Below are 16,083 nucleotides of genomic sequence, written 5' to 3'. Positions count from 1 at the left end.
GCAGCAGGGACAGCTGACCCCAGCTGACCAAAGGGATGTCCCATACCCCGAGGCTGGGGAACGACAGGCCAGTCAGTCTCACCTCCGTGCCTGGCAAGATCATGGAGCAGATCCTCCAGGAGACTCTGCTAAGGGACATGGAAAATAGGGAGGTGATTGGTGACAGCCAACATGGCCTCACTAAGGGCAGTTTGTGCCTGACAAATCTGGTGGCCTTCTACAACGGTGTTGCAGCCTTGGTGGATGGGGGAAGAGCAGCAGACATCATCTACCTGGACTGTGCAAAGCATTTGACACTGTACCCCATGATATCCTTGTCTCATAAATTGGAGAGACATGGATCTGACAGAGCGTGTTAGGACTAAAAACCGTTAGGTAGGTCCGATGTGAAACAGGCATTGTTGTGAAACTAGCAAGGCAGAACACTGACCCTGTGAGAGCACATATTGCTAGCTCAGCAATATGGCACCAGGCCACAAGTCATCCGGCACGAGACAATGCTGCCGTCCGCACAGCACGCGCTGGCCATGCAGCTGTGCGTGACCGCAGCAGCCTATCAACTAGCAACCTATAGGGTTTTGGAGCATGCAGGGGCAAAACATATAAACAGAGCAAGTTGCTCTGCATCGGAGAGGCAGGAACATCAACCGAGGTCAACGTTGCCTCTGTGGGGACGCAACACAAGATGTTGATAACTACCACACCAATGGGGTGCCAACCACAACCTGGCTAAGTATCTACGACCTATTGGATCTCGGTAACGGACATCAATGGCTGGGAAAAGCATCACGCTCGTTGGTAACCTTGCCATCACCCTGGGATCGGTATGTTAACAAGCTAACTCGTTAATAAATTCTTTGTTTTTCTATCGCTGCTCAGGTGTGTGTGTGTATGTGCGAGTGTATTTGATATGCCTGAATAGCTCGCTTGCTTTATATATATATATACTGTTGTCTGATCCTTGCTGGGCTGAACTAATCAGCTTCAGCCCCCGGAATCTAACTAGAACACAGAGGGACCACTCGGTGGGTAAGGAATTGTCCGGATGGCTGCACTCAAAGAGTTGCAGTTAGTGGCTCCAGGTCCAGGTGGAGAGCAGGGATGAGTGGTGTCCCTTAGGGGTCTCTACTGGGACCAGCACTATTTAACATCTTTGTCAGCGACATGGACAGTGGGATTGAGTGCATCCTCAGCATGTGTGCAGACAACACCAAGCTGTGTTGTGTGGTCGACACGGTGGAAGGACAGGATGCCATCCAGAGGGACCTAGACAGGCTTGAGACATGAGCCTGTGCTGAGCAACCTGATTTAGCAGAAGGTGTCCCTGCCCATGGCAGGGGATTAAACAGAATGATCTTTAAAGGTCCCTTCTAACCCAAATCATTCTGTGTTTCTATTCTATCGTTCTACAACAGCATGCTCAGCAATAAACTTTGGGGTATCTTTCCTAGGTACTGTGGGTCAGGGTCTGACTGAGCATTGGTCTGCTGGTGGGAAGCAGTGAATGATTGCCTTTGCATTACTTGTTTTTTTTTCTCCCTTCCTTTCTCTTATTATTCTCTTATTATTCTCTTATTATCTCTCATTATCTCAACACGAGGTGTTTTTTTCTCCCTTTTGCTCTTCCAGTTCTCTCCCCCATCCTGCTTTGGGGGGGCAGTGGGCAAGCGGCTGCTGGGTCTTCATCTGCTGACTGGCATTAACCCGCCATGTTCCACAGAATGTAGAAACAGTACAAAATCAGTATCTCCCCTCCTCTGAAACACCTGCCCTTGTAGATTTTGGGTGACCCCCAGCCCTGGTGCCCAAAATGCTTGGTGGTAACCTATGGGCCGGGGAAGTGGAGAGGGCTGGGCCACGGGAATGGAGAGCAGGAAGAATTGCAAAACCCAGTTCCTTCCTCTGTTCCTAATCTCCTTGCCTGCACTGTGCTGTGGCTTCTCCCACTAACGTTAAAGCTGCCTTGCAGCTCTCTAGAAGAGCCATCCCTCTCTCTTCTGGGAAGCCAGAAAGAAAGGAGCCCTCCTGGTCACCACCACTAACCAGCTGAGGTGATGTGCAAAAGCTGCTCCTCTCTGGTTCGCCAACCAGGCTGCAGTCCCCAGGTCAAGGGACCTTAAGCAAGAAATTATGTAGCCAGTCTGATCCACAATTTCTTACGGAAACATGAGATGGAGGCGTTTGCAAAGAGCCATGGTGTGGCAGTGCAATTAAAGCAGGGGCTATACTGAAGGACAGCGGATGAGTTTGGCTTCTCCGGAAACCACAGCTCCCTTCCCAGCAGCTGGGGGTGCTGATAGAGGGCCTGGCCAGCCCTGCTGGGAGCGTTGCTGCCAGGGCAGCTCCCAGTGCTGGGGCAGGAGGGAGGCAAAGCAGCAGGAGAGCAGACATTGAGGGGTTCACGGTGAGTGCCAGGGGGGCAGTGGCCCTCGGGGGTGCTTGGGACAGTTATACCTGTGTAGAGGAAGCTCTTCTGGTGATTTGTGCTTCTGCCCCAGGAGCACAAGTCTTGCAGAGGGCTTCGCTGGGCAAGAGCCGGCTGTCCTCAGGGGAGGATGAGGACGGGAGGACGGGGTGGACACTGGCCAAGGCTGCAGGACTCCTCTGTCCCCTTGGCACAAAGCCATGAGATGGGAGGCGGGGGGGGGCACATGCCTCTCCAGGGCAGCTGGAGGAGTGGGTGCAGCCACAGCACATGCACGAGCTCTGCACCCTCCTTTGGGCCTGCTCCTTCTCCCCACATGCCAGGGAGGAGCTGTGGGGCTCAGGGGGCTCCTGGGCAGGCTCAGGGGGCTTCCAGATGGCTTCATGTGGGCTGGTGGCACTGCTGCCAATGGTGGGGAGCAAAGCTGGGGCTGTACCCGTGTGTCTCCATGCCCTGGGGCTCTCCCCTGCAGGCCATGCGGTTCCCTGCGCTGCTCACGTTGATACTCCCGGCCCTGCTGCCCCTGGCCGGCGCCACTGACCTGCAGCTGCCCTGCCCATCGGAGATGAACAAGGTGAAGGACATCCTGGAGGTGAACTGCACGGGACAGGCTCTCAGCGCAGTGCCCTCTGGCCTGCCCGAGGACACGGGCATCCTGCTGCTCAACGCCAACCGCCTGACGTCTGTCTCCACTGCCGCCTTCCTGCCCCTGGCCGCACTGCAGGACCTCGACCTGTCTGAAAACGGGATGGTGGCCCTGCACACCGAGTCCCCGCTGCCATCCCTCAGGGAGCTGCTGCTGTCCCGCAACGCGCTGGTGGACCTGCCCAACCTGCAGGGCCTGCCTGCGCTCACCCGCCTGACCCTGGCTCACAACACGCTGCAGAATCTGGCCCCGGAGGCTTTCCGCGCCGTGCCGCTGCTGCAGGACCTGGACCTGCGAGGGAACCGGCTGCAGACACTTCCCCAGGACACCTTTGCAGGGCTGCGGGCGCTCAAGGAATTGGACCTCTCAGACAACCTTTTGGAGGAGCTCCCCAAGGAGCTGCTGCAGGACTTGGAAGCACTGGAGACCCTCTGGCTCTCAGGGAACCTCCTCCACACCTTGCCCACCGACTTCTTCGTTGAGGGGCACCTCTTCGCCTATGTCTTTCTTACCGAGAATCCCTGGCACTGTGACTGCAACCTGTTCTACCTGCGGAAGTGGATCCTGAGCAATGAGGGGAGCGTCTACCAGCCAGAGCGGGGCCTGGAGAAGACGAAGGTGGAGGTGGCCCCAGAGAAGGTGCTGTGCCACAGCCCCCCCGAGCATCAGCATCAGCCTGTCATCCGCTTCAAGGCTGACTGCGGCAATGTGGGGGACACAGATGGGGATGGGTATGACTACGATGAGGAAGGAACACCCCAAAAAACTACCATGTCCCCTTCCCCCACGACACATCCAGCTGTCCCCAAAGAGCACACTACTACCCCACATGCTCTTACCCAGCCTCCTCTCGCTACTACAAGTCCTCCCATCAGCTCCCCTTCTAGCTCCAGCCTTGCCCCAAGCACTTCCCATGCGGTTCCTGCAAGCACCAGCACTCCCAGCACCGCCACTCCTGCACCAGTCAGTTCCACCATCACATCCACTGTACAGCCCCCCAGCACTACCCCTCTTCTAACTTCTGCTCCCCCCACCACCTTCATCTCCACCACCTCACTGACAGCTGCTGTGAGCACCAGACTCCCCAGCACCAGCAACCATCCCCAAACCAGCCTTGCCACCAGCACTGCCACCAGCACTCTCCCAATGTCCACTGGCGTGTTTTCCACCAGCAGTCCCACAGCATTGCCTTCCACTAACACGTCAGGGGCCTCTTCGGTCATCAAATCTTCATCTCCTCTGATGTCAACCACACTGGTGGTCTCCACCACCACGCTTTCTCCTCATGCCCCAAAGTTGCTGGCTCCCCTGAACACCACACACTTCCTCCAGCCATCCCCTCTGCCCCCACCTCACCCTCTCTGTCCTTGCTCCACCACAGCACAGACTGTGCCCATGCTGCTCTTGCGGGCAGGTGGGGAGGGTCCGCAGTGGGTGCAGTGGATGCTGAGCCACTGCTGCCTGTTGCACTGGATGCTCTACCTGGCCTCCTTGGTTCTTCTGCTCCTGTCCATGCTGGCTTTAGCTTGCTGGCTGCTGTGGATGTGTCTGGTGGGATGGCCTTCCTCGCGCAAATCACTGCAGACCCAAGAGGTGCAGTACCCACTGTTGAGGTGGAGGGAGTCAACAGAAAGTCCTGTGAGGCATCTCAGCAGCTTTCAAAGCCCCCTCCAACACTCCACATTCTGCACCATCAAGGAAATAGAGCTGTGGCCTGAAGTCACTACATCCCACACCTACTGCACAATTAAAGACCTGGGAATACAGCGCAGTCCTCCTGCAAAGTCCTCCTTCTGCACAACAAAGGAGCTGTGGGTCTGCCACCGTCCCCCGAATGCTTCATTCAAGTCTTTCTCCAGGAAGCTGACAGCCACAAACCTTGGCTCCCTGAGGGCCCCTTCTGCTTACAGCCTGGATAGGGGGGTCAAGGCCATCGGCACTGTCAGGGTGAAGTATGCTGGCAACACCTTGTAAATACTCCGGTATGTTCAGAGCGAGGGATTGGGGGGGGGGTTCATGGTTCTGCCTCATATACCCTTGTTGCATGAGGGGAAGATCTGCTTGCTACAGAAGGGGAAGTCATCCCATTCCTTCCCCTAGCACCAGTCTCACACTCATTGTGGTTGCCGAATCTGCAATAATTACTTTGGTACTTGGCAGGGGTAGAAGTCATCCTAGAGCAGAGTGTGGGGCTGACACTGCCTGATTTTGGGGTGAGAAGAGCTTTTTGAGTTTTTTTTTTTTTTTCTTCTTTTGAGAAGAGCTTGCTTTGTACGCTGTGTCCTAATCGCTTCTGTCTGAATGGTGCACGTAAAGATGCGCTATGCTTTCAACTCAGTGTCAGGTTGCTAATCACAGAATAAATATTCTCTTTGCCTAACTTTCATATGGGTGCTAGTTTCATTTCACTGGACCTCCGGTAGTCTTAAACTTTGTTTAAGTGATGCTTCAATGTTAACCCATTCTTTCCTGTATCCTCGAAGTAAATGGACAAGAGCAATCTCTATACAAGAAGAGACTGAATAGATGCAGAAAAAATGTGATGTGGCCCTATAGACACCAGTCCCCGTCTTTGGTGTCACCCATGCATGACCCAAAAGGCCTTGAGAACTGCATCAGGGAAATAAAAGTCACTTTTCCTTTCATGCGTGAGGACTCTAACCACGACACTGTTGATGTCTGGAGTGAGGAGACCTCTTAGTGGTGTCCAGTGCTGCCTGAAGTCATGAGCTGGTGGTCCTGACTGGAGACCAAATGTCCATCCTGTCCATTCAGATGCTTCATTTGCAACTATAAAGCAAGGAGCCACCGAGCCCTATAAAAAATTTCTGGCTCGGTTGCACAATGTTTTAGAATGTCAGGTGGAGAATCCTGCCACACGGAAGAGTCTGTAGCAACAACTGGCAATTGAAAACGCTAATGCAGACTGTAGGAAAATTTTGCGATCTATTAAAACTGCTAACCCTACTATAACCGGTATGATCAAAGCCTGACAGGATGGAGGAACAGAAAGCCATAAGATGTCGCTGTTGGCTGACGCTTTAACCTCGTATGTCACGGTGGGGGTGGCACAAAAGGCCAATTGTTTAAATTGCGGGGAAAGCCTCTGGAAGGAAAGTGTATAAAAGGAGCATAGCAGGGTAAAGACTGTTTCTTACTTGATCACAATAAGAGTCCGTGCATTCAGTTGCCATATATTCAGAAGAGGAAGCTACAATGCAAAATCCCTGTTGGTACTGAGTACTCATGTACCAGATTCAGATATTATCAACTGATTCAATTTTTCTGATGAATCCAATCGAAAGCACACATCCAGAAAAACAGTCATCAAGAGGGTGTGATTTGCAGCTACATCTAGGCTGGGGTGAACTATTTCTATTGACAGTGTCAGATAACATGGGCAACTCTATGAGTAAATTCACCTGTAGTAGACTGTAGCTGCCGATGTTCTCAGTCTCTATGCCATTCTTGCATTCTTATTTCTCTACCTGAACTAGCTCTGCCTTCTTTGGTGTTTGCATCTTGTTTTTGATAAGCTGTATTAGTATTAGCTGCTACTTGTCTTCTGCAATTATAAGAAAAAGGGCTCAGAAAAGAACATTCATTGATATGAATCTTGCACATCTTACACAAACAACAGGACAACATTCCAAGGAAATTTTCTTTTTCACTTTCTTACTACTTCTAGCAGAGTAAAAACCCCAGGACTGCAAAATTGTCTGAGTTTTCTGAGGATCAGCAATCACAGAATGCCTTAGGTTGGAGAGGAGTTCTGGAGATCATCTAGTCAAACAGGACAGCCAGAGCAGGTTGCCCAGGACCACGTCTAGTTGGGTTATAATATCTCCATAGATGGAGACTCCACAACCTGTTTCAGTGTTTGACTGCCCTCACAGTAAAACAGTTTTTTCTTGGGTTCAGAAGAAGTTCCATGTGATCTGATCCTGTCCGGGCACCACTGAGAAGACATTTCAATCCACTTCATTGTCCATTTACCTACTCTGTACTTTGTTTCTGCCCCCAAAGCAGAAGTCCATGCAGGACTGATGGACCATTCCAGCATGCTTTGGCACGGGCAGGGAAATGCAAGCATACATAAGGGGAAACTATCAGGCATACAGGCCGAACTTCTGTATGTATCTACTACAGAGAAAAGTGTTTGTGTGCTCAAGGAAAGCAAGTAACTATGCACTTTTCAATTAGAAAAAAAAAATAAAATGTTTAAGAAAATCTTAATACTGCTAGGCTGTGTTTGCAACTTTCAGTTGGTTGTAGCATTTGAAAACACCCTGAGACACCACTGCTGGCAAATTCACCAGTGGTTGTACTTACAGGTGATGTTCTCTGCTTCTACAGCAATTCCATCATTCCATGTTTCTTTCCAAAGTTTGGTCTTGCTTCTGCTGTATTTGGGCCTCCTCTTTTATACCAGGAGTCTGCAACAGGTCACGCAGGTAATACCAGTTCGCTGCAATAATAAAAAGATGTTTATAAAAATATATAGATTGATATGAATGACAGGAGGATTCCTTCTTCTCCTTGCTGCCTACCCAAGCACTTAGAGAAAGGTCAAGCAGGAGGGAGCAATTTCCATCTTCACAAGCACTGTGGTCCCTTGTCAGCTGCTGAAAGCTTTGCTGATAAAGCACTGAGGGTCACGGCCTTGTGATAAAGACAGCTGCAATTTCTATGTTTAGGGGTGACTTGCTGAGCTTTGTTATTGAGGAGCGGCAGAGAGGAGCTGTTACAGACTGGCCGCATCCCCCACAACCCATCGCCCTGCACTGCTCAAGGCGAGGCGAGGTGGAGGTGTCAGGAGAGAAGGCGCAGCAGAAGACGGTCTAGTTTCGGTCCTTGTTTCTCACCACCCAACACTATTTTTATTGGAAATAAATCAATTTTCCCCAAGTTGAGTCTGTTTTACTCATGAGGGTAGTTGGTGAGTGATCTCCCTGTATTTGTCTCAACCCACAGATGTTTTCATCTTATTTTTTCCCCCTGCCCTGTTGAGGAGGGGAAGTGGGAGAGCAGCTGGGTGGGTGTCTGGCAGCCAGACAAGGTTAATGTGCCACAGCCAGCAAGAGTAACATGGGAATTAGTAAAACAGTCAACAAACGGGGAAAAAGGTAACTACAGAAGGTTTAAGAGATCATCTAGGTTCAGAACAATCTAAATTCCTCTAACTGTAAGCCTGTTGTACATTAAAAAAATAATAATCTCAGAATAGTGCTCTCTTGGACACAAGGGCTGTTACACAAGCAAACATATCAGATTATAATGCATATACTTTTTTAATACTAAGTATTGTGTAATTTCATGTAGATGCATGTAGGGTATAAGGTCCTGTCAGGGAACATGTCCTGTCCTGTCTGGGGCATGTGCAGGACACCTGCAGGTATCGCCTCAGCGTGGGCTCTTGAGTGCCAGGTCTATTGCTGCAGGTGATCAAGGAGATGGGCATCTGCAGAGCTGGCCCCTGCCCTCACAAGAAATTTAAGATTTTGCTGTGTAGCCAAATGGTGGAATATCATACACTGAAGCTTACACAGAAGCACCAGGCAGATGGAAAGGCTCTACAAAAATGTTAAAGATAAGAAGTAAAACCATTAAATCTAGATGTGAGCACTGTGCAATACATTTCAGCTGGTAAATGAATCAATTGATCGGACTACGAGTTCCATATGCAAAGTATTACCCGTAGAACAGGTGAAAATAGCAATACCAAAAGATAATTCTCTCATCTTGGTTGCCACAAGTCACGCTGAATAGTGTCAACATGTGGCAGGGGATAGGGCACATTGGAAATTGGATAGCATGGGCTTTAAATGACATGCAGTCATTGATGGAACTGAAAAACAGCAATATGTTGTAGGAATACAAGTTTTACATCAGAATCAACACATCGTTCAGACTGCAAGGCAAGTAGCTAGCTCTGATTCCTGGCTACTGTGCCGTTAGTAAGCACTGCAACATGCTGTGCATCAAAATTACGTCTACTATGACGAGCTGCAGATATGAGTACCAGACTGGCATGCAGGTGATCACATCCATGTCCATCAAGGGGTGGAGTGTAGTTGTCACCTGGACAATTATTGTACAATTGCTGAAACACATAATGGCCAATCCAAGTGTGTCATGAACTCATTGTGACCACTGCTTGATCCTAAAAGACTATTTGATGAAAGTGTATTCAATCGGAAGTGTATGTGTGCTGTATTGTTCTGTCCACTCAAAATATTATACATCTTTGATCACCACTTCTGGGTATTGTCCCCAGGAACTGCAGGTTTATTAATATGCTAAGAATATCTTCTTAGCATAGTAATGAATATGACCTTTCAAAACTCCTTCTCCCTCCTCCCCATTGCCCCCCCCTTTTTTTTTTTTTTAATGTGCTATGAATACCTTGTGATCATTGGTGATGAGAGCAGCAGGTATAAGTTTTTCCCCATGTGCTGGAAAGTGGAAAGGTCCTGCCCTTCCAAAGCATTTCCTCCACCATTGTTTCCCGTGACCCATAACTAACTCACTGGTCTGTCTGTAGCGGTTGGACAAAACGGGGAAGCATATCTTTGTCTCTGCCACAGCACTTGTGCCAGCTGAAGTCCTAGAGACACACATTTCTCGCATAGTCTGCTGTTCTAACAAGGCACCAAGCCAAGGGGCCAGCAGGCAGCCAGTGGGGTGAAGAGCAGTACGTTTCCTCCAGGCAGGAGTTTGGTTTCCCAGTCTGCCATTCCCAGCCAGGAATAACACTCAGTGAAATGTCAAGATTGCTTATGTCATGAATTGGTGAGGCTTATAAGGATTACAGTTATCTTTGTTCCTGAAGCTGGAATATTTCCTTTCACAAGAGCTCCCAAAAAGCTCAGGCGCTTTTTTTGTTGTTGTCGTTTTCTGTTTTTTGTAATCCCGCTCCCCCTGCCTTCTTCACCCAGGACCCTCAATTCCCTCCCTCAGGCTATCACCAGTACCCCAATTAATCCCAGAAACCCCACTACCTCAGCCTCTCCCTGCAAGACTTCCCTAGGATGTCCCCCACCTCCAGGTAACCCTCCAGGTAACTCCAAGAAGCCAAGACCTCCCAGGAACCTCAAACCCTCCAACAGCCCTGTGTAGGTGGAGTCGCCATCCCTGGGGGTGTTTAAGGAAAGGTTGGACATGGTGCTCGGGGACATGGTTTAGTGGGTGATGGTGGTGGTAGGGGGATAGTTGGACCAGATGACCTCGGAGGCTTTTTCCAACCTTAATCATTCTATGATTGTAGAATCTACCCCAAAACCCTGGCACCCCAGGACTCCCTTATTCCCTCAGAATCCCACATGAACTCCAAGATGCCTGTAAATCCCAAGACCCCTGCTTTATGCCCAATGAACACAGACATTCAGAGCCCCAGTGCCCTCCATAACCATTCCCCAGCAGACCCCAGAATACAGACAAGCCTGGTCCCCACCATCACCCATCCAGGACACTCAGCCTGCAGTCACCTGCTGTCCTCCTGTTCCTTGTGAGAAGCCTCTGGATGCCTGGGTTCCCCAGCAGAACAAATAAGACCCAGATGAGCTGTTCAGGAACCATGTTTATTCAATCCAAGCGTGTGGGGGGAATTGAGGTGGTGGAGCAACCTCCTGAGCATTCCTGGAGGCACAGTTTTGCAGTGTGGGGGTCTTTGTGTCCCATGGGGTCCCCACAATCTAGGGCAAAGTACCATGGGGGCTGAGGAGGGATCTGGGGTCAATTATGCCCTGTAGAGATGCCCGCTGGGAGACCAATAAGGGGTACAGAGCTTTTAAGGTCCACTAACTGTTACGGTGGGTGTCAGATGATCTAGAGGAAGCCTCAAGGCAGCTGGGGCCACGTAAGGCCGAGGGCACAGTGAGGACACACACCTGGAGGTCAGTATAGGCATGGGGCAAGGTGCCCCGGGTGATCCAGCGCCGTGTGCCTGGCTGGTAGGCATGGATCAAATGAGTATCCCGGTAGGTTTCATGACTGTACCCACCTAGTACGAGCAGCTCCCCTCCCAGCACAGCCGCACCCCCCACTACATGGGCTTGGGGCAGGGGGCTGAGCAGGACCCAGATATTTAGCTTGGGGCTGTAGACCTCAAAGGCCAGCTGGTCCTTGTAGCCACTCTGCCCATCCCGCTGGCAAAGTCCCCCAGCCACATAGAGCTGCCCGCCTGCCTCCTCCATGACGTGGCCAGCTCGCTGGCCATTCATGGGGGCCAGGAACGTGGCAGGTGCACCCGGGACGTAGCGCAGAAGGGCCGTCTGGCACTGGTATGCCTCATCACAGCCCCCTGAAACGTAGAGGGCACCATCCAGGGCACATGCCGCATGCCCACACAGAGCCATCGGCAGGGGCTGGCACGTCCTGGGCAAGGAGAGAGGGAACAGTGAAGGGCAGGTAAAGCAGGGCTGCCCCTCGGTGGCTGCCTGGCCAGCAGGTCCCTGCTGAGCACTGCTGGCCACGGATCCTTTGATCACTCAGCAGGCACTGCTGGCCGAGCCCCAGCGGGCAGCATTAGCTGCATGTAATGGATGCACAAGGGGCATCGCTGTTCAACAAACGACACCCTTAGTCGACCCACAAGGGACTCCCCCAGTAGGCAGTGTTGGTCAACACCTGGTGGAGCACCCAAGGAACATAGCTGGAAGGCATTTAAATGATTCCCGTCATTGGCAGATGGCCAACAGAACCTCAGTGAACACTACTGGCCAACCCATTCACTACCAATAGGCATCACTGGCCAGCACCCAGTGTCCCAAGGGACACTTCTTCCACACATGCCAACTGCAGGCCAGTGACTCCTCCATGGGAGCGTCAGTGACCCCAAGACCACTCAGTGGGCACCACTGGCTAATGCAAGGGGCTACGAGGGCAGAGGAAAGCAGGTGTCTGGGAGGAGAGGTCTCACCTCCAGGTGTCAGCGGACAGGTCATAGCACTCCACGGTGTCTGTGCAGTAGAGGTCACCTGAGCTGCCCCCCAGGGCATAGATGAAGCCCCCAAGTGCCACAGCAGCGAAGTAGCTCCGCCCGCAGGTCATGCTTGCCAGGCGCTCCCAGGAATCATCCATGGGCCGATACCTGGTGTTGAGAGGACATGGGGGCAAGAGACTAGCCATCACCCACAGCGGCATGAGGTGGTGTTGGCACTGCTGAGGGCAGCAAACCACCCACAGGCAACCAACCCCGTAATGCCCTGGAGACCCTTGCATGGAAACATCCTCCCCCCTCCAGCAATACTGATCCCATAAGGCTGTAAGGCTACATCTCTGGGTGGGGGGGCCTCCCTCCCTGTCCCCTACAAATCCTGTAACATCCCCAGGCAGGATAGCTCCGCAGGGACAGGAAGCTCCCAGTCCAACAGACAACCAAAATACCACACAGCCTTGGATCCGTGTGGTAGCTCTCGCTCCCCCAGTAGATCCAATCCCACAGGCTACCTCTCGGTCCCCTGTAGCCCTCACCTGTAAACACTGGCCAGGGTGTCATGGACCCCATAGTAGCGCTTTCCACCCAGGACGTAGAGGATGTTGCCTACCACAGCTACAGCATGGCGGAAGCGTGGACCGTCAGGAAAGTGCCCCAGCGCCCTCCACTCCACACGCTTCACCAGCCCCACAGCACTGAGGTAGCGGTGGGCAAACCAGAGGTGCCTGCTGGGCTTCCGGGCAGCCATGTTGGTTGTCAGTTTGTCTCCACCACAGACCACCAGCACCTCTTGCAAGGAACGCACCCGGCACGGCAGCTGGGCCACAGGGTCCAAACTTGCTATCATGAGCTGGCGGAGGAGCCCTGGGTCAGCTGCCCCTGCGGCCACTGACTGGACCTTCTTCAGCTCCTGACCAGACATGAGGGCAAAGCGAACAGATGACAAGACTTCCTTGGCTAGGTCCTCTTGGCCATCTCCATTGGCCACGAGCCATCGGGATGCTGCTTCCAAAGCCTCCAGTTCGTGGAGGACATTGAGACCATCAGAGCGGAGGAGGCGGATCAGGAGGTGTGCAGGAAGATCCAGGAAGGCTGGTGTGGCCACCACAGTGGGGAAGGTGGCCAAGATGTAGTCCTCTGCTATGCGGCTCACCTGGGCCAGCCCATAGGCCACTGCAAAGGACAGCACATCCAGACCAGTTTCTGGGGTCAGGCCATGGGTGAAAACATCCAGGCAGAGGGTGAGGAGCCCCCAGGCCTGGTAGCGCAGGGAGGTCTCGGCTGCCTCCAAGACTACAGGCCATGGTCCCGCCACAGCCCCTGTGTAGGCGAAGGAGAGGAGGAGGCGCAGCTCCTCTGGGGACAGTCCCGTGGCCAGTGGGGCAGCAGGGTCGTGGGTTGCCTCCCGCATGGGGCAAGTGAAGAGGGCCCGGAAGAAGTCACAGGAACAGCTCAGGGCCAGGCGCTGAACTAGGTGAAAGGAGGGAAAACGATGGGGGCAGGAGGGGGACCCAGTGTCTGGGTACTGCCCTTTGCACCTCGCAGCCCCCCAGAAGCTCGGACATCCCCTGCTGGTCCTCCTGCCGACCCGAGAGGACCAGCCATGGGGCACCTCCTGCTCCCCCCACACACTTCAAGACAGGCACTGGAGACCCTGGCACTGACCCTGTGCACCCACTCTCCCTTCCCGGGGACCTAGGGGTCCCAGCGTGCCCTGCCGCCTCCTCAATTCCCTCCCTTCCCCTGCCCCCCCACCCCCACCCCGTGAGCCCACCCGCCCCCCGGCTCACCTGGGATAACCTCATCCCCTGCCTGCAGCTGGAGGTCGCAACCCAAGCCGCAGGCATGGAGCTTCTCCATGGCTCTGAGAGTCTCCCACTGCTCCTCCAGGGCCTCAGGACCCCCCTCCCGGCGGTCATTCTCCAGCCGGGAGGCACAGGCAGCCACCACCCGGGGGGCCCCCAGAGCCCTTGCAGCCTCCTCTACCTCCCTCTCTTTGCCACGGGGCATGGTTCCCTCATAGGCAAAGGCCAGCACGGCTCGCCAGCCCCATAGTGTGACCCCGGGTGGAAGGGGGACGTGGGAAGGGGGTCCCTGGCGCAGCTCTCTGGTCCTGCCCTCCAGAAAGCGTAGGAAGAAGGAGCTGACGGATGCTAGGACCACGGCATGGGCCACATCGCCCTCTGGACCCACAGCCACGTCCACCAGCTGTCCTGCGGAGCGGAGGTCATTGGCGACAGCCAGGAACTGTCCGGCGTGGGTCCCATCCCGCAGTTGCCACTGGGATGGGGCTGGCCCCTCTGCAACCCACATCTTGCCTGTGGGAACATAGGGAGCAGGGGTCAGGGTGCCATTCCCACAACCAGAGCCTCTGGCCAACGGCAGGAGTCCTGGGTGGGGATATGGGGTGCTGCTGCTGGCACTGCCCCATAGTGAAAGCCACTGGATCCATTGCCAAAGGCTCTAGAGACCACCACCAGGCTCTGCTACTGCCCCATAGCTGAATTTGATGCCCCTTGCCGAAACTGCAGCCCCATAGATGAACGTGATGCCCCCTATCTGCCTCACCACTCAACCAAGTGAAAGCCACAGCCCCATGGCTGTGTCCCCCATCAAATTTCTGCCCCGTAGTAGAAGCTATGAAGTTCTGGCCCAGCCGCTGCCCCACATTCAAAACTACCGGAGCTCCACCACCACCCAAGCTGCTGACCCCTGGCCTGCCTCTCCTTGAAGACACGATGCCCACCCCTTTGGTGCCCACCGCATGCGGGCACGCGTTGCCCCGTAAACCGTGCGTGACGCCATGCATCGTGCGTCCTCTCACACCGTTTGCCGTGCTGCATCGTGCCGACCCTGGCATGGCACATCACACTGCATGCCCCGTCGCCCCGTGGCACCCCGCGCATCGATCGCGTTGTCGCAGGGTGTCAAGTGTCCTTTGCAGCGCTGCCTGTCGCGTGGCACGTGCCGCGCGCTGCATCCTGCGCTGCCATACTGCACGGTGTGCGGCAACCGCGCGCCCGTCCCCCCTTACCGCCTGCCGCAGCTCCAGGACGCTCCTGTGACCCCCCAGGAATGTGTCTGGGTAATTATAGCCCAGCCTGGACACGTGGCCCCAGCAACGGAGCTGGGATGGGCCCGGGCAGAGGGAGGGCCGTGGCCCCTGTCCCTGGGATGGGGCGGTCAGACACTGGGGTTCCCTGAGGACGGCAGGGCAGGAGGATGGCAGGGCAGGAGGACACCGCTGGGATTTCCACCCCCCCCCTTCTCAGGCAGGAGGGTGCAGGCAGGGCCGTAAACCCTGGGCTTATCCCCAGCAGGCAGTGCCAGCCTCTGGCCCATCAGATTCCCCCCCAAACCTTGCTCATGCTTCTGGAGCCCCCTCCACAGCCCCCACCAGCACCCCCCGCCCCAAAAAAGTCCTTGTGTCAGAGCAACCACCCCCCCTGCACCCCCAGCTGTATGGCAGGGAGACACCCCCGCTGTTCTCCCAAGCTGCTGCCCAGCCCTGCCACCCCCCCCAAAGAAGAGGCAGGGTTCCCCAGCCCACACCAGGGGGCACACAGGGACACCAAGGACATGACCCTTGGGGCCCCCATGTGCACCGAGAGCAGCACAGCCTACCATGGCCATGACCATGTCCCCACCCCATGCTGCTCCATCCCCACCTCTTCTGTCCTTGGATCCCCAAATCTCCATGTTTCCTGTCCTGACAACCTCCCATCTTTCAGCACTCCCCTCTCCAACCCTGTTTCCCCTAGTGCATGTTCCCTCTCCATGAACTCATATCCCCAGCCCCCAATTTCCTGTCCCTGTACCCTCATATTCCCATATGTCTGGCTCAATTTTCCATGTCCCCGAAGACGAAGGTTTCACAGCCCCTCTGGGTCCATTTTCCAGTGCTTACCTACCCCAACTGTAAGATTATACTTTCTTGTTCTAGCCAGGCACAATTTCCCTTTCTGCAACTTGCGCTTACTATTTTCATCCTTTCACTGTGCACCTGAATCCATCTTTTCTGTAACCATCAACCTGTGAAAAATCCTCTTTGATCACCCCTTCACCTTCTTTTCT

The 16,083-nt window shown here is 54.0% G+C and overlaps 2 protein-coding genes across 2 annotated transcripts; one reads left to right on the top strand and one right to left on the bottom strand.

Annotated features, from left to right (window-relative positions):
• Window positions 1–212: 212 nt before the first annotated feature.
• Window positions 213–5,457, top strand: GP1BA (glycoprotein Ib platelet subunit alpha). Its single transcript, XM_080566202.1, has 2 exons — window positions 213–824; window positions 2,898–5,457. The coding sequence occupies exons 1-2, from the start codon at window positions 771–773 to the stop codon at window positions 5,043–5,045; spliced, it is 2,202 nt and encodes a 733-aa protein (XP_080422328.1). The 5' UTR covers window positions 213–770; the 3' UTR covers window positions 5,046–5,457.
• A 5,173-nt stretch (window positions 5,458–10,630) lies between these two features.
• On the bottom strand, window positions 10,631–15,074 carry KLHL33 (kelch like family member 33). The gene is made up of 5 exons (XM_080566201.1): window positions 15,044–15,074; window positions 13,800–14,327; window positions 12,546–13,479; window positions 11,992–12,162; window positions 10,631–11,447 (listed from the first exon to the last, which is right to left on the bottom strand). Exons 2-5 carry the CDS (start codon window positions 14,320–14,322, stop codon window positions 10,871–10,873), a joined length of 2,205 nt encoding a protein of 734 aa, XP_080422327.1. The 5' UTR covers window positions 14,323–14,327; window positions 15,044–15,074; the 3' UTR covers window positions 10,631–10,870.
• Between the last annotated feature and the right edge of the window lie 1,009 nt (window positions 15,075–16,083).

The sequence above is a fragment of the Anser brachyrhynchus genome, assembly GCF_964034855.1.
Source record: "Anser brachyrhynchus genome assembly, chromosome: 23".
NCBI lineage: Eukaryota > Metazoa > Chordata > Aves > Anseriformes > Anatidae > Anser > Anser brachyrhynchus.
This window is presented reverse-complemented; position numbering and strand designations above follow the sequence as displayed.